This window comes from Denticeps clupeoides, chromosome 6 (assembly GCF_900700375.1).
Source record: "Denticeps clupeoides chromosome 6, fDenClu1.1, whole genome shotgun sequence".
NCBI lineage: Eukaryota > Metazoa > Chordata > Actinopteri > Clupeiformes > Denticipitidae > Denticeps > Denticeps clupeoides.
In genome coordinates, this window is record NC_041712.1 from 1607581 (window position 1) to 1631211 (window position 23631).

General features: G+C 42.0%; 1 protein-coding gene across 19 annotated transcripts in view; it reads right to left on the reverse strand.

Annotated features, from left to right (window-relative positions):
• gramd1ba (GRAM domain containing 1Ba) overlaps positions 1-23631 on the reverse strand; it is a 67929-nt gene that overhangs the window by 7866 nt on the left and 36432 nt on the right. For 6 of the 19 annotated variants that reach the window (XM_028984130.1, XM_028984128.1, XM_028984112.1 and 3 more), the window contains 10 exons: positions 14203-14419; positions 12843-12863; positions 8892-8912; positions 5966-6050; positions 2088-2191; positions 1885-1980; positions 1670-1750; positions 853-968; positions 382-559; positions 116-302 (listed from right to left, as the gene is read on the reverse strand). In XM_028984130.1, coding sequence (XP_028839963.1) covers positions 116-302; positions 382-559; positions 853-968; positions 1670-1750; positions 1885-1980; positions 2088-2191; positions 5966-6050; positions 8892-8912; positions 12843-12863; positions 14203-14322 — 1009 coding nt within the window. In that variant the 5' untranslated portion in view covers positions 14323-14419. Of the gene's footprint in view, positions 1-115; positions 303-381; positions 560-852; positions 969-1669; positions 1751-1884; positions 1981-2087; positions 2192-5965; positions 6051-8891; positions 8913-12842; positions 12864-14202; positions 14420-18523; positions 18911-21626; positions 21886-22613; positions 22718-23631 lie in introns of those variants that run through there. The other 13 variants (XM_028984116.1, XM_028984114.1, XM_028984120.1 and 10 more) reach the window with 11 other exon arrangements.

Consider the following 23631-nt stretch of genomic DNA (forward strand, 5'->3'; position numbering starts at 1 on the left):
CAGTTTTTAATCCCCTGGCATTTTTATACCTGTGGTTTATTCTGTGGAAATTATAATTATTTAAAAGTACCAAACATAGTTAAAAAGTTTAGGATGGATCAAGCACTTTCTGTACCTTCATCATGTGTCTCAGATGAGTCACTGATCTCTGTTGGGAGGTCCTCATTGTCATTGAAGTCCAGGGAAGGGGAACGTACAGGACCCTCTTTGGTCTCAAAGTTCCCGTTGTCAGGCAGGGGAAGGGCTAGCAGGTCCCCGTCGGTGAGACAGCTGGTGAATTCCTCATCTGGAGGCAGGTCAAACTGCAGAAGAAAGGTGGCCGACAGGACTGAGCACAGAGCACAGACGCAGATGTCAAAACGCAGAAGGTCTCCTACTCACTGGGACAGGTGTGTCTGTGCTGCCCATGGAAGGGAGTGAAATGTTGGAGAAGTTCTTCTTGTGCATCTGTGGGCTGATGTCCTGTTTAGCCTCTGTATTCTTGCCACAGTTGTCAATCGCCTCGGCGTCCTCTGCTGGAATCTCTTCACAGTACCTACACCACGGAGGGGGGCAACAGCTGGAGGTCAAGATTACCAGCTCGGGGAGGTGAGCCTGCACTCTGATATGGATATGTGGGAGGGTGACAACTAAATCCGCTGGGTAGCTATGATCAGGGTCATAATATAATAACAGAATAGCAAAAAAATAATAAAAATAAGGCATGAAAGCAGTGGAAAGGACTGATCAGGAGACAGAAGCTCTTATTGAATGAATGATAAACAATTAGGGCTGCTAAGAAAGATCACATGGCTGCAGACATGGAGAACATGACGAGTGGGAAAAAAGTCACATGATCTGTGAGAAACTCACCCCATTGTGTTGAAGTCATCATCGGGGGGTACATAGTCCTCATCATCACTAGTCAGACCCAGTTCATTCCCGTAGCACTGATGGACAAAATGCCACAACTCTTTCGGACACAATGGCTGGATAAAAAAGGTGGAGATGAGATGGTTTGGGCTTCATTGTTGCAGCATTTCGGTTAGTAGAGTATGTGTAATATGGTGTGATTTCTATATTTCCATTTCATACGGAGAATTTAGCACCTGGTTTGTGCTGAGAACAATCCCATTTCCATTTAATAGTAGAAGTTGTGCAAGACAAATACACATTTACAAATACACAAGTAAATTTTTTTATTGTGTGGTGGTGGGTTGAAGCTCTACCCTGGGTGAATCTCTGTGTTCCGGTGACTACGACCTTATCATAAATCAATTATAGATAGTGAGCCATGGATCAGTATTTTTAGGGATAAATTGTATTTTTCTGTTTGACTGAGCAGTGCAACCTTTTAAATAACAAAAAAATTGATTAAACTATGATTTGCACCTTTCACATGTGGTCATTTTTCAAAATCTATTTGCATCTTGTATGTGTCACTTTGCCACAAGACATTTATATATATTTTGCCTTATAGATTGTACATACTATAATTATTATATTTATATTTTGCTTTTATAGCTTGTCATAGATTATTACTTGTATATGAATTTAATTAAGTAGGTTTGATGTTGGTTTACCAGAATTGTCAGCTTTACATCCGCATCAGCATTTACTCCAGTTCAGTAGAGGACATGGCTGTTTGAGTATCAGGTATGAGGGAAAGGGAAATACATTTAGCCAATACCTTGTCAAGAAGAGCATTCTGCCAAAGCCGGAACATCATCATGTAGGTGCGGTCCCGGGCCCCAAATGAGGTAAAAAAGTGCTGTGAAGGAGAAGCAGATTTTCTTATCACCTTGTCCAATAATGACTACCCACCCTTCATCATGATGAGTTCATGCTTCCAGTGCTCACAACGTCTCTGAATTTCAGGATCCTGCCACAGGTACTACCACTGACCTTTTCATTGTCAGTGCAAAGCTGGATGGCATTGGGGATGAGGCGGGCCGTCTTCTCCTTGGTCATGGAGCAGACGTCCTTTAGCCTTACTGTCAGCTAGAAGAGAGTGAAAAAGCCAGAAGAAAATAATTTTGGAGTAATGTGTCACTCTCAGACAAGATCATATGGTACAGATCGTATCTGAACACTCAACAGCCTCCTACCAGTGTTTCCCATCGGAAGATGTTGCTATAGAAACAGAGCCAGTTTTCAGAGAGGTAGAGTCGCCCCTGCAGAAGGATATCCCTTTGCAAGGCACAGGAGTAATCTAGACATAGAAAGAAAAACACAGCATGTTTCGTTTGGCAGACGCCCTTATCCAGAGCGACTTACAACGTGCTTCCAAGTTACCATCGATGAAGAGATCAATTCTGGTTCACTAGGACCCCCAACTATGAATACAATCCCTCTACCCACTCCGCTGTAGATTCTGTGCACAAGTTCATCAACAAGAAAGTTACAAGTTAATCTAAATATTCTTTAAAGAGGAAGGTCTTGAGCTGCCGCTTGAAGGTGCTCAGTGACTGAGCTGTTCTGACTTCGAGGGGAAGTTCATTCGACCACCGAGGGGCCAAGACGGAGAAGAGTCTAGATGAATGTCTTCCTTTTACCTTTAGCAACGGGGGGACCAGGCGAGCAGTACTGGAGGCTCGGAGTATACGAGGTGCAGTGCGAGGTGTAATAAGGGCTGTGAGGTAGGATGGGGCTACTCCGTGTTTGGCTTTGTAGGCCAGCATCAGTATTTTGAATCTGATGCGTGCAGCTACTGGGAGCCAGTGGTGGGAACGTAGCAGAGGGGTGGTGTGGGAGAATTTGGGAAGGCCAAATTCCAAGTGCAGAATTGTCCATGAATGTCTGTTTCAAACAACGTTTAATGTGCATGAGCTACTGCTCATCCATTGCTGACGTACTGTATTACGGTATGGTACGGCAGCTGCATTATCAATCCTGGGACCCAGGTCCCAACTGGGCAGGTGCCATTGAGTTATCTAAAAATCTGGCTCATAATCTTAGAACCAAAAAACAAATCTGACTCGCCAGAGACAAGACCAGGCGGCAGACAGACTGGCTAAACCTGGTCTCTTATTTGCATAGAGTCGCTACCCAGCATGAGCACTATTGCCACTCTGTCTTTTCCTCACTCTATTAAAACAAGAGATTCTAAAAGAAACATTAAGATTAATAATATCCTCCTGGATACAGCTATGTACACCAACCTCGCTTAAGGAGGAGGTGGCGTTGCAGTAATTTGTAATGATAACTTTGGTATTACACATAAACCCAGACATGGATTTAACTCTTTTGAGATTCTCAATACCAACATAACACATGTAGTCTCTCAAAATAAAATTGATTATTATTTATAGAACACTTGGACCTTACTCTGAGTTTCTCAGTGAATTTACAGACTTTGTTTCCAACCTGGTTGTATCTTGGGATTAAAAGCATAACAAACAGTTCCATCAATATTACTATGGAAAATAATCTTCAAATAGCTGCCCACTGATTAGAATGCTTCAACCTTCTTGAAGAACATGAACTAATTAAACTAATCTCATCGTCAAATCAATGTACTTGAGCATTGGAGCCGCTTCATTTCTCTGTTAGTTCCTTAAACAAGTAGCACTCGATGTTATAAATGCTATCCTTAAAATTAACACATTGCTTAGCACCGGCCACAATTGCAATCAGCTTTCGAATTATAGATCGTTATCCAACCTTCTGTTTATATATAAAAAATTTTAGTTGAGCTGAGTGTACCTAGACAGCAACAACATTCATGAAGAATATGAATCAGAATTGAGACCTCATCATAGCACTGAGACAGCACTGGTTAACGTGGTTAATGACCTTCTGTTGGCCTCTGATCAGGGCCGCATCTCTCTGCTTGTCCTGCTTGACCTGAGTGCAGTGTTTGACACTATCGATCACGCTACTGTTCTTGACAGGTTAGAGAATGTTTTTGGGATTAAGGGAATAGCCTGAGGGACTGATATAGATCATATCTGACCAATTGGTATCTGTTTGTGGACATCAATGATGTTCTGTTCTAGGTCCGTTGCTATTTTCCTTGTACATGTTACCTTTAGGTGACATCATTTGAAAACACAGTATTAGCTTTCATTGCTACGCTGACGACACACAATGACGAGAGGCAGCAGGTGAACAGAATAGAGAATTGTCTGAAGGACATTAGACAGTGGATGCTCACCAACTTTCTTCTGTTAAACCCTGATAAGACAGAAGCTTGTACTTGTGTCTCAAGCAGCCAGACATAAGATGGCTGACTACATCATAACTCTGGATAGCCTTTCTATCTCACCAAGTACTGAAGTAAAGGATCTAGGTGTTCTCATTGATGCAGGTCTCTCATTTGATTCGCATGAAGATAATATCACTAGGATAGCATTCTTTCATTTTAGAAATATTGCAAAAACAAGAAAAATAATCTCATTGCATGATGCAGAAAAGTTGGTCCATGCCTTTATTACATCAAGGTTAGATTACTGCAACGCACTACTGTCTGGATGCTCTAGTAGATGCATGAGTAAACTCCAGCTAGTTTAGAATGCTGAAGCCAGAGTTCTAACTAGAACTAGGAAATCTGACCACATCACCCCAGTCTTACAATCACTGCACTGGTTACCCATCAAATTTAGGATTGACTACAAAATTCTACTTTTAACCTATAAAGCTCTAAATGGTCTTGCCCTGCAGTACCTGAGTACCTCTTAGTTATTTACAACCCTCCATGCCCCCTGTGACCCTGGGGTCACTTCTGGTACAGTACAGAAGGTCACAGCTGGGAGCAGATCCTTCTCATATAAAGCTCCACAGTTGGCTTGCCGGTCAGTGTTCACTATAACCACACATTTCAGTATCAGTTGTCCAATGCCACCGTCTGCCGCTGGTTCTGTTTGTTTTCTCACAGATACTGAATCAAGCGCACAGACTACTGGCAGACTCCAGTGAAGAGACCAGCAGATAAATCCTCTTTCCTGGCAACTGCTAAACGTGGACTTAAAACAAACCAGAGGTGTCCCCACAGCCACCACCACTGTAACAACTAAAGCTTTAGGGATTTTCAAGTGGACCAGAAGCATTATAATGGACACGTAATGTACACCATGACACTGGACTACACTTTGGACATCTCCACCTCTACCACTGTAGGACCTTTTCTCTTATTGAGAAACCACAAACCCTGCATTGACTCCATTTGCAGGTTCACCAGAAGGGGGACCTTCTGTATCACTCCTTCACAAGGTTTCTTGCTTTTCCTTGTCTGCAGAAGGGTCAAGTGTACACTGTAGGGCCTGTCAAAACCCATTGAGACCTACTGTATGTGATTTTGGGCTATATAAGAAATAAATGTTGTTATTTTGATCAGTTTGACCTGCTACCATCAGGGAGACACTACAGGAGCATCAAACCAATAACAAACCTACTCAAGAACAGTTTTTCCCCAAAAGCCCTAACCACTCTAAACTCACACATGCACTGACCAAACAGTTGAATCCTGGACTTTCTTCCTTGTATTTTCCAGCCGTGTAATATTAATATGTATGTAGTGTTGAAATTCTTTGTAATGTCAATTGACCCAGGCCTAAAGGGATGGAATTAGTTTTTCATGCCACACAAAATGCATTTGAAAAATTTCCAAATCATGTGTGACATGAATGTCTAGTTATTCATAATCAGAAGGTTGCTGGTTCAAATCCAGAACCTTCATGGTACCGTCCACATACACTGCTCCCCGGGCACCAACTGCTCACTAAGGGTGATGGTTTAAATGCAAAATAGGCATCTGGGCAGCAGTGTGTGGGGACAGTGCTTTGATCAGTGACACCTCAGTGCCACCTTGGCGGTTCGGGATTCAACCCAGAAACCTTCTGATTATGGGTCTGCTTCCTTTCCTGCTAGGCCACCACTGCCCCATGAAGGTCATTATTAACCTATATAGCTCTCAGCAATGAAAAAAAAAGAATGATAAAATGGTTTATCTTTCACGTTGAAGACATTTTACTCTATCTTCACTCACCCACAATGAGCCTTTCCGTGTCTGGAAGCTGTTTGAATAGCTTCCTGAAGTCTTCATTGCGCTGCTTGTAAGTGGGACTCAAAACCTACAAAGAAGTGAGGAGAAGGAAAGAATCCATGACTTACTATTTATATACAGTCAAACAGAAAAATACTGTTAGGCACAGAAATCACATGAGTCTCCAGAGCAATTCCTGCTGCAGATAATTCTTCCCAAATCATATTTCCCGAATTAAATATTTTTCTCTCCTACTCATTTTTTTCTGGGGTTCCTTTATAAAACACAGTACTGCTGTGACACTGTACTGCTGAGACATCAACATTCCACTTATTGATCAGTATGCAAATATACTCATGAATTAAAATGAGTAACATAATTGAATAATAATATAAGCAATATGTTGATCCAATGATTTGAGATGACCCTGTGTTTTATGTAGTCTGTAGCAGTAGCTTTTATGTGTTAATTTTATCAGTCATAATCAGACTTCTTCATCTAGTGGTGACTTTTTATGACACTGAATGCTAATAAAACTTCATAACTTAGAGTTAGAGTTCATGTGTTTATTTTTATACTTTGTTTCCATCTGAAAAATAATGATTTAATCATCAGAAAGATCTTGAAGAAATTATCCTGAGGGACTGATATATTTTTTAATTAATGTATTACAAACCTAAAGCCTGAAGAATAACAAAAGACTTCTAATAAAACCAAATCAGAGTGTTCAATAAGCACATATCCTCTTTCAATGCCATAGTGCATCCATACAGACTCTGGATTTCTTAAAGAAATTACCTAACCTGCCCAACACCAGGCAAGGCCAAATAGCTACTGATTCATGCAATCGACATGCTTAAGCTCCACGAAAACCCCATTGGGGTTCCTGTTTGGGAGCAGAACTGGAAAATTGTCAGGGGAATTTTGGTAGCCCTTTCAACTGGGCACTTACAGCTGGAATGTTCTCTGCCTCCCAATCACAGCTCATCCGACTGAGAATAGACTCCCACTCAGAATCCACCTCTGCCTCCATCTTGTCTGCCAACAGCAATCAAAAACTACACGTTTTTATTCAGGCTCCCACTCCAGCAATCTGCTTCCTTGGCAGATGTTGTTTGTTTCCTCTGTGATTCTAAATGATGAAGGGACTGAATTCCTCACAAGCAAAATGTCCAACTCCAGTCCAAGGGGGGCATTAGTCATAACTCAAGATGTGCAGTCAAACCTCAAAACGCTTTATTAGAGCTCAGGAGATCATAGGAGATCAAGTCCCATTTATCAGTAGATCTCCACATCTCAATGGAGTCAAACTGACACTTGGCTATGAGAGCATGAGAAATCACCTCTCCAACATCACAGGAAGGAAGAGGATCGTGTTACCCCTGCCTTCCAAGTGGTAATATTTCTCCAGAGCTGATTTACAGATGTTTCAATTGGACAAAAAAAAACTATGAGATGAAAGTAGTAAATAAAACTGAACCTCTACATGTGCAACTGTGTAAAAATCCACATGGAGACAAGGAACACAAACTCCACCAAGATCTGTTGCTCCGTCAACATCCAGTCAATATCTGACCAGCTTCATGTGTGCATATCCTTTTGGAAGAGCTCTTCTAGCACAAAAAATCCTGGTTATAATGTTCTTATCTTCTCTGAACGTTTGATTCCAAATGTGGTTTCTTTTCCAGGATCCACAGCGGCAGCATAACACCTCAGCCAGTTCTCAGATTCTCCTTCCTCTGCGCTCCTCACAAAAACAATTGACTCGCAGAGTGAGCAGGCAGTCTGGTGTGGGAGGAGTGCATAAGAGCGAGTGTGTTTTTGAGAGAGGGGAGGGGCCAGGGCATTTTGGGGAGGGGAGAGGTGCGGCAGAACAACAGCAGATGTGGGGAATCAGGTTTACGTCTCTGTCCTCCTACCCCCCAACAGAGTAGCTCCTGCCAAACCCCCCACCCCTCCATCAGATCCATCACCCTGCAGCAACTCCCTTCTGAGTGCCACTATGACCTGAAATAACCCCGCATTAGGTCACATTTTGTTCATGTGATTGGCCAGATAGAGAATCAGGAGAATTGCTGTTTTTTGTATACACTGCAGCATGGCGAAAGACAACACCCATGCCACATCCCCCCGCTCTTCTGTGAGCACACTTCTCCCCTTCCTACTGCACTCGCTGCAGGGTGAATGAACTCAAGTACAACTCTCCAGGAGGGGAAACGGCCTTCTCATGCCAGAAAGGTGAATCACTCCATCCTCTCACACCCAGGCCCTGGTTTAAATACAAAAAATAAAACCCAACCTTCTGGCCAGGCCTCAGCAGGCCGGCAGACTGAATTTAACGCAGACTGGCTTACAGTTTATCAGTGTTCTGAAGTGCTCCAGATTCTTAATGCTCCTCTCCTCAAGCTGTGATATATCTGACTTGTGCACTAAACCAATTGAATTACGCTCACATTCACAGTTTATAGTAAACTGAAGGAATGAAGGAAAACAATCCAGCAGAATATAATTCTATGAAGGACACAATGACAAACACTTCTGTGTCACTGGACCTTTTTTCTTGAGAATACAAGAAATGGTGCGTACAAGAAAACAGCGTTGATCCTCAGCAAATAAAAAAACTGTCTGTCTTACTGAACAAATAAAGAATTAATGCCCAAGGAATGAACATCTAAAGCAGATACATGCACACATTATGCAATTTTTGTACACATTAACAATAAATTAATGTAAAATGGTCAGAGAAAATTGGAGAATTGCCCAGACCAGATCAAATTATCTATTCACTATTGGCTTCAAGTACAGTATGATCAAGCTACAGAAAATTACAATATCGCTGTAAAATATTGTACACACTGGGTAGGTTCAATGGCCTAAAATATTCAAAACATAGATCAAAAGGAAGAGCAAAAGGAAGTCTTGCACTTACGTTGTACCAACTTTGACTTTTCTGTGGATGCCAAGTTGAATATGCATGCAAAGAGTCAAAGAGAAAAACAAGGTAGGAGAATCATTAAAGAAGACACAAGCAGTTATTTACACACATAAAAGAAGATAAATGAGTTTAAACACAGTCCAGTCTGGAAACAAGAAAGAAACATTCATGATGCATTACAGCATGCTAATTATTATCTTAATTATGAACATTATCAACAATTTATAACATGGCATGTTTTTTGCAAATGTCATTATTCTGACTGTCACAAGGGAACAGACTTGGCTCTATGTTAAATTGTGTGGCTTTTGTTGGCAATGTTAAAGTGGTAGTAGCCCAGTGGTAACACACTCGCCTATGAACCAGAAGACCCGGGTTCGAATCCCACTTACTACCATTGTGTCCCTGAGCAAGACACTTAACCCTAAGTTGCTCCGGGGGGGTTGTCCCTGTAACTACTGATTGTAAGTCGCTTTGGATAAGGGTGTCTGACAAATGCTGTAAATGTAAATGTAAATGTAAAGTCCCCAGTCCCCATCACGCAGCAAGTTTATTGTTTGGTCCAGAAAGACTAATTAGTGACATGCTAATGTATCAGAACCAGTGAGGAGGCTGGGAGTTTACTGGGGGGGACTCTAACCTCTGTACAAAACCGAATGATTCTACACCAGCTGGAGTTGGCTTTGAGAGTTGAAACCTTGCTAATCATGATTGTCCTGTTATCATGGGTTGCAATGTGCTTTACATTGAAAATAATGAACACATTTTATGGATAGGTCAGCTGAGTACATTGCAACTGCATTACCATCTGTCTCTATGCCACTCACTTTGTTTCATGCCAGCCTGATGGGAATGACTTAGAATCATGCATGTCTTTTCACCATGACCTTGGATGATTCAAGTAAACAACCCCTACTCCAGTCTCAGCAGTGCTAACTCACTAATTTTAGATGTAAAGAGACTGACAGGAAGGGCGCTGCAGTGCTCACAGTGCACCAGTGGGGCTACACTCACGTGGAGGGAGAGAGATTAGCGCCAGCCACAGACATGTGACCCGCTTGGGAAATGTACCCTGTGGGAAAATACTCGATGTGACAATCATAGTGGCAACATGTGGAAGGGTCTATGCAGCAGCCAGCAGCCACTCCATATGGATTAGTATCAGCAGTGGGAACAATGAAAACCAAGCTCATCCTGTTATTCCAGTTAATATGAGAAATTAAATGGAATCCACATTCAAACTCATAAAAGTGTCAAATGGTCCAGGTTACGTATATTGAAAAATACAGTGGGTACAGAAAGTATTCAGACCGCCTTAAAATTTTCACTCTTTGTTATATTGCATCCATTTGCTCCTAATGGTCCTAATTATTTAGACCCTTTGCTGGGACACTCAAATATTTAACTCAAGTGCTGTCCATTTCTTCTGATCATCCTTGAGATGGTTCCTCACCTTCATTTGAGTCCAGCTGGGTTTCATTATACTGATTGGACTTGCATAGGAAAGCCACACACCTGTCTATATAAGAGCACAGTTTCCTCTTTATCGTTAAATGGAAGATGTTTGGGACGACCAGATCCCTTCCTAGAGCTGGCTGTCTGGCAAAATTGAGTTATTGGGAGAAAAGAGCCCAAAGATCACTGTAGCTGAGCTCCAGAGATGCAATCAGGAGATAGGAGAAAGTTGTAGAAAGTCAACAGCAGCCCTCCACCAGTCAGGGCTTTATGGCCTCTGCAAGACATACAAAAGCCTGCATGGAGTTTGCTACAAAAAACACAGATGGAACAATCGATGGAAAGATGAATGTGGCAAGGACAGGGATATCCTTGACAAAAACCTTCTCCAGATTGCTCAGGACCTCAGACTGGGGTGAAGGATTACCTTCCAACAAGACAATGCTCCTAAGCACACAGCTAAAATAACAAAGGAGTGGCTTCACAACAACTCTATGACTGTTCTTGAATAGCCCAGCCAGAGCCCTAATTTAAACCCAATTGAGCATCTTTGGAGAGATCTAAAAATGGATGTCCACCAACATTTACCATCCAACCTGCCAGAACTGGAGAGGATCCCCAAATCCAGGTGTGAAAAACCTGTTGCATCCTTCCCAAAAAGAGTCATGGCTGTATTAGGTCAAAAGAGTGCTTCTACTAAATACTGAGCAAAGGGTCTGAATATTTAGTAACGTGATATTCCAGTTTTTCCTTGTTAATAAATACATGTAAGCATAGTAAATCGTGATTTATGGTTATTTTTCAAAATGATTACAAAACAAAAAAATGTGTTGATATGAAAACTTTATAATACAACAACTTGATGAGCGTTAGCAAGCCCAGAGAGTGCTAATCCTCCCAGCCAACTTTTGTATTTCTTAGTATTTTCATCTTGTGTTCCTTTGTACCCAAATGCAGTGTGGAATGAACCATTCATTTAGCTAGAGTTAAATTAATTAGATATGTATGGATTCCAGAACTATGCATAACCAAATGCAGAGCTGTTAATCTAATGACATAGAAAGGAAAATACATGTACAGGGGTTATAAACTACTGTTTATTGTAAAGAAATCTGCAGAGAAATATTGTATATTTATCTCAAGATGACACAAAAATTATATTCTGTAATGTTAATAAGAAAATGGGCTAAAATTTGGGAATGTGACTCAGGATACATGGCATCATGGCTATTTAACTATAGTTTAACTGTGTTTCTGGCAAGATTTCAAATAGCAAAATGCAATTTGACTATGTAGAGTTAATTTCAAGACAATGTTATATTTTTGTGTCCTGTGACTTGGTCAGTTCACATTTTAAGCAGAAGGTAACTGTTTGTGATACTACACTTCAGATAATACACAAGGGAATTAAATATAAACTGCCTAGAGGAGTGGCAGTAATAATATGGCACAGGGTAAATAAAAGGTGCAATGTGTTAGATTTGGCCACCAAATAATCAAAGTGGGGCAGAATTTGGCTAGAAAGATGAGGTGTTCACTGCACAAATCCCCACAGATATGATGAGGAAGAGGGAGAGCAAGTGGATGTTGATGGAGAGGTTTTGTGTCGGCTGTTACATGACAGCTCCTGACATTTTAGTGCAGGACATATTTGACTGCAGTTGTCACAGATCAGGTACTGACCACTTTTAAGCGCTCTGTATACTCACTATTTGTTAATAATTCCCTTTACAAAATGCAGCAGCTCAACTGATCTTCAACCTTCCCAAATTCTTCTACACCACCCCTCTGCTACGTTCCCTCCACTGGCTCCCAGTAGCTGCACGCATCAGATTCAAAATACTGATGCTGGCCTACAAAGCCAAACATGGAGTAGCACCATCCTACCTCACAGCCCTTATTATACCTTGCACTGCACTTTGTATACTCCGAGCCTCCAGTACTGCTCGCCTAGTCCCTCCATCTCTGACTCTTCTTTGTCTTGGCCCCTCGGCGGTGGAATGAACTTCCCCCTGAGGTCAGTCACTGAGCACTTTCAAACGGCAGCTCAAGACCTTGTTTAGAGAATTTTTAGATTAACTTGTAACCTTCTTATTGTCTGACTTATGTATAGAAACTACAACAGAGTGAATAAAAAGATTGTATTCATAGTTGGGGGTCCTAGTGAATCAGAATTGATCACTTCATTGATTGTAACATGGAAACACGTTGTAAGTCGCTCTGGATAAGGGCGTCTGCCAAATGCCTTAAATGTAAATAACTGGGGTGAACGAGCACACTTGGGCAAGTACACAGTATTATTATGAGTCAGGCAGGCCTCTGCCAGTTGGTTGGAATGTGGTTGCAATACAATTTTGCTTTTATATATTTTTGTAGTGGATTTTTAAAAATCTTACACATTGCACCTTTTATGGTGGGTGCACAGCACCGGAACAGAATGCTTTTTGACTGACATGGGATGGATAAAAAGCAGAAAAGAGTGATGCTTACTTTGGAAAGTCGCTTGTGAGACTAGCATGCATGAGAAGAAGAACAAAGAAATCAGGAAACGCAAACAGCAAGAGCTGTATGAGGAACAGAAAAACATTTGAAACAGTTTTAGACAGTGATGTGCGTTGATGTGAAAACACATTGAGAAAAACACATTGCACGTTAACAAAGAATGGGGACAAGCCAACAGTATGAAAAGGAACTAACAAAAAATGTGGTGAAATAAAGAACTTTTATACAGTTATATCTCTTAAACACTTTTGTTTTCTCTGAATTTGGAAAAGGAAAAATTGGTTTAACTGGTAAGCTGCTTTATTAACACACACACACAAACACACCCCCACAAATTATTATTTTGAATTATTTAGCTTCTAAATCCATACAGGTGTATTTAAAATATGTAGCTTGAGTAGCAAATCTTAAGACACTGAACACTGACAGAAGGGAAGTGCACTATATCCTAAAATGATAAGATGATCACATTATCAACTACATTCTGAACACAACAATTGATGGTAGGTAAAACATGGTGGAAATATGCTATTTATGCAATAGAAGTTGTTTTAGTTATGATGTAATTATATTAAAATCAAGGTTTTCAATAATTACAATAAACATTTATGGTATATATGGGTAACAAGGCATTATGATATTATGACATTGCAACATTAAAGCAGAGGCAGCAGTAGAATGTGGGGATCTCATCATTAACTAAATTTGAAATTATTCCACCATCCAATTCCGTTTATCGTCGATCCTAAGATCCTGTAGGTGGCAGTAAAGTTTAATATTGCTGGAACAGTTGGAAATATAACTTTCCTGATCACAGTCCATATTTACAGACAGTAATTAGTGGAGATGCACACATGGAGTTGGACAGGAATCATTTGGACTGTACATGCTAAAAGACACATAGTTTCTGTTGCATATTTCCATAACATTGATGGTTTTGAGCAGCAATCAGCATTGTATAAAAAATTAATGCAACTGTGCTATATTTACTTCCTGTGGGTCTGCATGAAATTTAACCTAGCCGGATGCAATCCCTACATAAAGCTGGAGATGGATAGTGCAGGAGTCAATTTAGGGCCAATTCAGATTATGTTTCTTTTGCATGTCGTATGTACATTATAGTCATTTTCTCCTGGATTATATCAAGCCTTTTTCTTCAGAATTGCGCTTAATTCATTGCAGAGTGTGATCAATTTTATGGTGTATATAAGATGCATTTTTGTATATAAGATTCTTTAATTAGTCTATAATGAGGCACACAGCATGTTCCTCAAGGAGTTTCAGATATTCTAATTTCATAAAGAATTTCCACAATGTATTAGCTCTGAGGCCAAGTGTGGGAACTTACCTTGGAGTTCTTGCCTCCGCTGCGTGTGGTGTGTACTGACTGGCTGTAGGTGCGCTGCACCACCTGCTCGGGGGTAGAGGGGGACTTATCCGAGGAGTGGTCTGAGCCCTTTTCCACCATGGCCTCACCCTCCTGGCTCTGGGGGGTTGGTGAGCGGGAGCGTTTGCGGAGAACAGGTGAGCAAGCGGGAGTGCTCCGGTTCGAGTTGCTGGCAGTGCTGTGGGACAAAGAAACGTGCAGCAAGGATAAGAATAGAGAGAATGTAGAGCGTCTCTTCCCCACTGGGTCCTCAGGACCAATGGCCAGGGGCCATTTTATTAAACCCAGCTCCCAGGTGAATTAGATGGTACAGCAAGTGCAACTGTGCACTTGCTGGGGGTCTTAGAGGACTGAGTTTAAATTGACTGATGTAGAGCATATAATGTTCAATGTGTAAATGATAATAAAGCATTGCTTTGTAGGCACAATGCTGGCCATGTTGGCTGTTGGATAGGTATTATTTTCTTGTTAACTTTAGTGGTAGAGAAATCCCCAAAAAAACATAGATGACCTCTTTTGTTCAATCAAATTCCGGGTTCCACCTCAGCTCACCTTGGAGAAGACTTCAGAGTTTTATTGGTTGAAGAAGAGTTTTTCTTAATACTCTGATTTGAACAGGAAGTTGATGAGATCAACATGCTTGTAACATTGCTTTATTTGTGCCAACTCAGTTCTGCTGACATTTTCTTAAAAGACATGTTACTTGATCCTTTTTGGGTGAAAGGCATACATGGTTTCCCATGCAGCTGGAACCCTGTGTTTACTGTTTAAGTTCTCTTAAATGTTCTCCTGGATTGCCAGGTTGCACCCATCAACATGACTGTTGTGTCCTTCAGCTGCATCAGGGTTAGCTGCTTTGTGTTTTCTCTTAACCGGAACATATTTCATTTAAGATCAACACAGGTGCTAAATAAGACTTATTCTAATATAACATTGAATTGTTTGGAATATGTCAGTACTCACTCCCCCAAAGTAACACCTACTCTTTCCCTGGTCTCCTTCTGGCACCGGGCACAGTCTTAATAATTAATGTGCTTTAAGTGGCACAGCTGCTATCCAGCCGGAAAAGTAAACACAACCTGACAATGGACAGGAGTCTGGCAGCATCAGAGGGGCCCACGGCAGATAATAAAGCCCTGCATTTCCTGCTGCTGATACCCTGCACCACTGCAATGTCCTTGTGTGTGTCAGTGCCGCTGCCGTTGACCTCTCCGTTTCAGTGCAGCAAGCACACTAATTATGATTGCAATATTGGCTACACACCCTCAGATGCTTTATTTGTGTATATGCACACTCAAATAATACAATGTAACTTCAAAGTGATATGCAAGAAGATGAGTCCAAATCTACTTAAGGCCTGCCATGGAGTAAGGCTCAGGACTTTGTTTTTGGACTTTTTGCAGCTTGCAAAACTATTTCCTCATTATTTTTCAAAAGTCTATATCATTTTCGTTATGTATGGAATTTTGAAATCATGAAAAAACTCCCATATTGTGATGTTAGCATCTTAGTGAAACCAGATTTCCAATGAACATGTGGACTATAAAAAATGTTTTGGGCTCCACTATAAAACATTGTTAATGTTTTGTTGACACAACTTAACATTGGCACTACCATTTTCATAAGGTAGGGCAGACATGGGGCAGTGGTGGCCTAGCAGGTAAGGAAGCAGACCCGTAATTGCAAGGTGCCACTGCTCACTAAGGGTGATGGTTTAAATGCAGAGGACACATTTAATTGTGTGCACTGTGTGCTGTAACCCCTAACTAACTAGGAGTTGTATTCCCGAGTGTCCTGGATGGCTCTGCACGAGGCTATGGTAGCTATTTGGGTTCATGGTGCTTCACACTCAGTTCAGGTCACCAACCTCAACCCAGTATAGACTATCACACTGCCTCTTTCATGTTTTGCAGTTGATGTCACACTATGGCCTACCTTATGGCTTACAAAAATTGACTGATTTAGAGCATATAAGGTTCTTCTCCCTGTACACCAATGACTGCACCTCCCGGAACTCAACTGTAAAACTCCTGAAGTTTGCAGACGACACCACTGTCATTGGGCTCATTCAGAATGGTGATGAATCTCCATACTGACAGGAAGTTGAGCGGCTGGTACTCTGGTGCAGTCAACACAACCTGGAGCTGAACACGCTCAAGACTGTGGAGATGACAGTGGACTTCAGGAGACATCCCTCAACATTGCTCCCCCTCACCATATCAGACAGCCTATTATTATTACATATCAGTCTATTGTGGAGACCTTCCTGGGCACCACCATTTTGCAGGACCTGAAGTGGGAGACCTCCATCCTCAAAAAGACCCAGCAGAGGATGTACTTCCTGAGGCAACTGGGGAAGTACAGTCTTCCACAGGAGCTGCTGATCCAGTTCTGTCCTTTGCTCCTCCATCACCGCCTGGTATGGAGCAGCCACTAAAAGAGACAGGATCAGACTGCAGCGGACTGTACGGACAGCAGAAAGGATCACCGGTGCCCCCCTGCCCTCCATCCAGGACCTGTACCTCTCAAGATCTAGGAAAAGGGCAGGGAAAATCATCTCAGATCCCTCACACCCTGTTCACAGACTTTTTGACCTGCTGCCCTCTGGCAGACGTTATAGAAGCCTGCAGACCAGGACCACAGGAACAGCTTCTTCCCCCTCGCCATCTCCCTCCTAAACAGCTGAAACTGTCACACTGCAAATCACCTTCAATATTGCACACTGCACTTTATGTACACTCTGTTTATAGGATTTAGATTTTTGCCTATTTATTTATAGACCTATGTACATCGTTACATATTTTTATACTGTTTATTTATAAACAGTATAAACAAATTCAACAAATTGTACAATAACACTTACACACATCCTTGCACATTGTTGCTTTTTTTGGTTGTTGTTGTTGGTTTTTTCTACACTGTACTTGAAAGACACCATCTACCGGAAACAAATTCCTTGTATGTGCCTGCACATACCTGGCCAATAAATATGATTCTGATTCTGAAGACACTCTGTTATATCTGCAAAGGTGGCTACTTTGATGACTCAAATTATAAATTCCATTATTGAGGTGTTCTTGAATTGTAGTTTGATTTACAGTGTTTCTAAATGGGCAGTTTAAACAATATTTATTTAGATATCTGCACTGCAGGATATTATTAAGATATAGGGATAAGCAAAATAAATGGTTCATAAATATTCTATTGTTAAAACATTGAGAAGCATCACCAACCTGGCAAAAATTATTACAAATGTCCTTTCCTGTATGCCCACAGGGACGCACAGAACAGACTGTTCCATTCACATATCAGTCAGTTACTGAATCACTTACACAAGGACCCTGATGACACACAACACGTGGGCACATACGCAGGGTGTGAAGGGGCCGTCTGTGTCTGTGGGTGTGTGCGGCTATAGCTCTCTTTCTGTGGGTGTGTTGGGTGAGGTGTAAAAGTCTCTGTTAATCTCACAGCAGAGCCCTCATTAGCAACAAGTTTAAATGATTGTGACTTGTTATGAGATGCTGTGTTTTTAAGTGCGCAAGAAAATTCATGAACAGAAGCAGCCAATTGTTTATTTTACAATATAATTTATAATGGTCATTTTATATATATATATATATATATACACACACACACACACACACACACACACACACACACACACACATTTTATGCCATTTATGGTTAAAAATTCTGAATGACAGAGAATGGCAAGGACTCACCCAGGACAGGGCACCAGCCCACTGCTTTAGTGTATGCCATTGGATGGCAGGAGGGAACCTAGAGGCATGTGCCACCCAGATATCTACAGTGACAAGAAACCCACCGTGACGAGAACTGGCAATGTACTACTACTACTACTACTACTCCAAAAAAAAAAAATATATATATATATATATATATATGGTGCAGGACTGAAACCTGGTTTAAAAATAAACAGCAGACCACAGATTCACAAACACCATAGACTGAAAGCAGACTGTGCATCTATGCATTCTGTAACTGCAAGTGCAATACAGCCACAACACTAAAATTACAATAAAACACATCTGTCATATTTCTGTAGGCTTGTGTTGGTGGACTATGCAGCAGCGTGGCACGAAAATCATTCACAGATATATACCCTGGAGAAGCAGACCCATGTCTGTGTTTTTTAAAAGATGGCGTTCTCCTTTGACTACACTGCCATACAACCACTATCAATCACAGCCTGTTACTAAAGCACTGAAGCCTGCAGTGAAGCATCGCCATCAAGACCAACGGAAAAAAAACAACCAACCTGGTAGCCATGGCGGTCTGAATGGGAGCAATGGGTGTCATTCATTCAGGGAAGAGGTGTAGCGGTGGCAGCAGGAGGCAGGCTGGATGTGTTGGGAGACGCCTCCCGACTCTGAGACTGTGCATTCGGCCAGTCAAGGCAACAAGCAGCCTAGCCCCCGTCTCCAGTCCTCCCATATGGCTTCCCTCTCGTCCTCCTCCTCCTCCTGCTGCTTGCCCTTCTCTCTTTCTGCAGCTCTCAGTGCCACTCATCAGTCTCCACTCATCTTTTATGCGGTATTTCCTCCACCTTGTGCATCTTCTGCAGTCTGGTACTCGAGCGAGTCGAGCAAATCAAAGAGGATGCTGCTGCTTTGCATAATGGCTTCTATTGGGGGTACTCAGCCTGCTTGCTTTTACATTATTCATGCCTTTCATGAATGGAGCCTCTGTCGTCACCAACCGTCACATCATTTAACCCTGAGTCTGAAATGTGTCACCCTCCCCCAAAGAACAGCAGCTGGTGTGAGCCACACCCTTTTTCTCTTGCCACTGTTCAAAAGTATTTTCCTCATTGAGTCAGTACTCATCTAATATCAAATGCATATGGTGAAAAATTTATTTTTTCACACCTGTAAATTACCTTATGTCCAAAACTATCCAGCTCTTTCACAAAAAATATTTTAGATATATTATATCTTTTTTCTGTATACACAGGTCTGAAATTATACTTCTGCTCCTGGTCTGATGTCTATTATTGTAACTTTAACACTTGCACAGTTTATCTGTTTATGCTAATTACAAGGCTGGTTTGGCCCAATTAATTAATGCAATTATACATTTATCATTATCTTGTCTAAAACTGACTGTTATAATTATGCTGTGGTTTTGTAACTCACAAGCCAGCCTCAGGAAAGTTCAGTAATATTTGCTATCTGTTGATAGTAGACAAGAAACAAATGAAGAGTTAGTGATGGTTGAATATAGATAGATAGACAACTATTTGAGGCAGTGGTGGCCTAGCTGTTAAGGAAGTGGCTCGGTAATAAGAAGGTTGTCGGTTCGAACCCCAATCCACCAAGGTGCCAATGAGGTGCCACTGAGCAAAGCTCTGTCCCCACACACTGCTCTGTAAAGTCTGTAAAGGTGCTGGAAGTGCACATCTAAGTCTCTAGAATTGAAAACAAGAGAAGAGGAGCTGAATGGATGATGAATTGTTTGGTGCAGAGGGGAAGACAGGCTCTGTGAAGGAGATGAGTGATGCCAAGCTGGTTAAAGCTGTAGTGAAATCTGCTGTATTAGGAAGCATAATGCCCAGCAGTACCACAATACATCTCCTATTGTTTGGATGCTGGTTTTCTTGTAAAACAACAATTTCAACCATATTGTAAGTAAATGCATGACATCCTGATACTTGTTTGAAATGGCTTCAGCAAAAGAAGAGAAAGTGAAGAGATTGGCATTGTGAAGCACAGCACACGGTGATACAGAGAAATGTGTCCTCTGTATTTAACCAATCTCCCTTGGTGAGCAGTGGGCAGCCATGAAAGGTGCCCAGGGGCAGTGTGTGGGGATGGTGCTGTGCTTAGTGCCCCCTCAGTGGCACCTTGGCAGTTTGGGATTCGGGAACCATCAGGTCTGCTTCCTTACCTGCTATACCACCACTGTCCTTCAGTCTTTGCACTTAGATAATGTTAATTCGTGAAATGGGAAAATGCATTAAAAGCGAGATGCTTATTCTGTCCCTTGGGTGTTATTGCATTGGCCTAATTTTAACATAATTAGGCCAGTGGGGCAGTATTGGCCTAGCAGTTAAGGAAGCGGCCCTGTAATCAGAAGACTGCTGGTTCAAATCCTGATCTGCCAAGGTGCCACTGAGCAAAGCACTCTCCCAACACACTGCTCCCTGGGCACCTTTCATGGCTGCCCACTGCTCACTCAGGGTGATGGGTTAAATGCAGAGGACAAATTTCACTGTGTGCAACATGTGCTGTGCTGCTGTGTATCACATGTGACAATCACTTCACTTTGCACTTACACTTACACTTAATAAGCCAGAATGATATTTCAAGAGATGCGCTGGAGTCATGATATCATGAAATACTGTCACTTTCACTATTCCTGCCAGCTCTAACGGTGTGAGATATAAACTCATCTGAGGCTTTGATAGTTTTGGATTTCTATCAGTGACACAAAAAGTTCAGTTCCACATTCTCATGCATCTTGTGCATTACATGCTGAAATTAAAAATGCCCATCAGCAGTTCTGGACTGAGGTTCTGCTCCCCTGAACAGACAGCAGACACTGCAGTGGCTGCGCCATGGTTACCTGGCACTCTTCATCATGGAAAGAATAAACTGTAAAGCCCTTTCTCACTATTACAATTCACATAATAAAACACCTTAAAGCAGGTTTCCATTTGACGTGTGCACCAGACAGATTTCAGTTTCAGATGGAAACTGCGTGTTGTTTACTATCGCAGGACCAAAAAGCACTGAGTCACTCTAATCCCCCTGCCAGCCTGCTGGAGCCAGAAATAAACTCACCCTGCCAGTGGAGGAATAATCATTCTTCCATCTAAAAAAGGGCGGCCACTTATATAACCGACTAACCATTAACTGTGTCAGTTGCGCACGTGACAGTCCTGTCTACCATGCAATTAACTGTCGCTGGACTGCTCCAGCATCACTGCTGCCATCCAGGGGGCAGAGAGCTGTCCTTGTCCTTATCAGACCAAGTCACAGACCCACGGGTAATATGCTCTATGGCAGAGACAGTTTGCATCCAACAATAATGCTGCATTAGCTCCTACAGCTTCCTGCAGTGTGCCCCCCAATTTTTTTTACTCTGTTAGGCAGGCAGGCAGGCAGCAGGAGGAGGTGCATAAACAGCCAGAGGCTCAGAGACTGAAGCTCTGCAGGATGGTTAGAACTGGAAGAATCTCTGGCTGCCGTGTGACTCACAGAGGACTCAGTGTGGATTTGGTGATCACTCTCAGAAAAAGAGGAAAAACAGGAGCAAGATGGGGATGGTGGTAAATGGCAGGGGGTGCTGGAGGTGTTCGGAAAGCCAGGGGAAGGGTGCCAGCTTTTGGAGTAGGGTGCTGAGCTTAGGCGATGGCTTACCAGGCGAGTTTGAAGCCTTTCATTGGTGCAGCAAGGGCTGTCCAAATGACATAGCGTTGTCTCCCCCATCAGCTGACCAGCAGTCAGTCCATGGCATGTCGGGTGGCACGGGATAAATCCCAGGTGGCTCTGCCCTTTCCATGCAAAGTTAGCCCTGGCCAGCACAGTAATGACTGTCTGGCTATCTGCGCATGTGGCTGTGTGTATACCGCTTGCTCTCCATCCTACTGCAGAGGAGAGCATGAGTGGCTCTTGCCGAGCTTCGGTACCCACTGAGCATGCTCAGTTCCCAGGAAAAACCCCTCCTCCTCGCCCTTCCTCCCCGCCAGCCTCTCACAGACACTCCTCTTCCCAGAAAATGCTCCAAATACACCAGCAAGCCAGAGCCTCAGCAGGGGTTCTGATCCACACTGGGAGGGAGACGGACCGGTGCTGGAGCTGAGCGGGTTCTCAGTGTAGCAGCTGACCTGTTAATCCCTTAATGCAGGATATACACTGCTGGCCAGGAGCTGCTTTCCTGGGTTTTTGTTTGCATTTATATTTGAGTGTGGACTAATATCATAAAAACCATAACATTTCAGTAACAGTAGGGAGATTTACATATTACATTTACATCCTCAGCAAAATATAAAATTAATACAGGTGTCTTTGACCAGACTTCACTACTGAGAGTGGAAAACCTTTTTTTAAATATTGTCTTCTTGTTCTGATCCATCTAATTACATTCCCTCAGGTAAATCTCAGTCTAACAATGCCTTGATGAGATGTAGAACCATCTGGCATTAGAATCAGACAGCAACAGAAGCATCTAACTCATATCTAATTACCTCAGGTGACCAGGGAAAGAAATTGATGTATCCAAGCTCATGCCAACTCTAATGATGAAGAGTTAAAACTGTGAAAATAATGCTGAAACCTCTTGCTGTCCACTGATACTGAACCACAGCACAACAACGATTCAAATATCTTTAAATATCTTTTACATACCATTCCAATCTGCAACAATGTCTGCATCTGCCAGAATGACCAAGAGCTGTATCATAGATGGAACTATTTGAATGTACGTCTTCAGTTCCAAGAAGGATGGGATGCTGTGAAAAAACGCAATGATTCACTAATTTCACAAATACATAATGCAATTTTTTTGATCAACATAAAGGAATAAAATCAAGGAATCACAAGAACATAGGCCATGCTGTACCATGGGAAATCTATGTGATTTTCTACCCACATTTTTCCATTTGACACTTTTGGAGAAACTTCCACCTCAATTCCACCTCAATGCAACATTTTACATTTACAGTATTTACCAGATGCCTTTATCCAGAGCATCTTACAATAAGTACTTACAGGGGCAGTCTCCCTGGAGACACTCAGGGTTAAGTGTCTTGCTCAGGGACACAATGGTAATAAGTCTGATTTGAAACTCTGACATTGTAGTCTTATTGTACTCATATTGTACTCATAGGCTGGTTTGGTGATGAAATAAATGTCTATTACTGAATTTAAGTTGAAGACAGTTTATCTAATAAATCCTTTTGATCCTAAAATCACCATGAAATGACAGGCAGTCATGGAGTCTGAGTCACTCATCAGTCCTGGTTGGAGAGGCATGAGGTAGCTGCATTCACGTGGGGCAACCTGGCAGCTCAAGGAGGGAGGAAGATCCCAGAAGGAAGATCTGCAGCAGGGACTCGAAAGTCCCGAGTCATTCCCAAAACAAACCCTTCTTCTTAATTTTACTGATATTTAAGAGGACAGCTCCCCAGAAACAGAGACAACTGCCAGGTTTTCACCTTCCATGCTGAAGGTCACTGACTCACCATGCACTGTACTTAAACATATTTACACTAATGAAGCTTTACACCAATGTACATTAAACTCTTCAGTTTTATTAAATTTGGTTAAGGAAGTAACTGCACATAAATAAATGAAATGGTCCTGAACTCAATATTGAGTCCTAGAGATTCTCAGTGGTTAACTGAACCTGCAAATGTGTTGCATT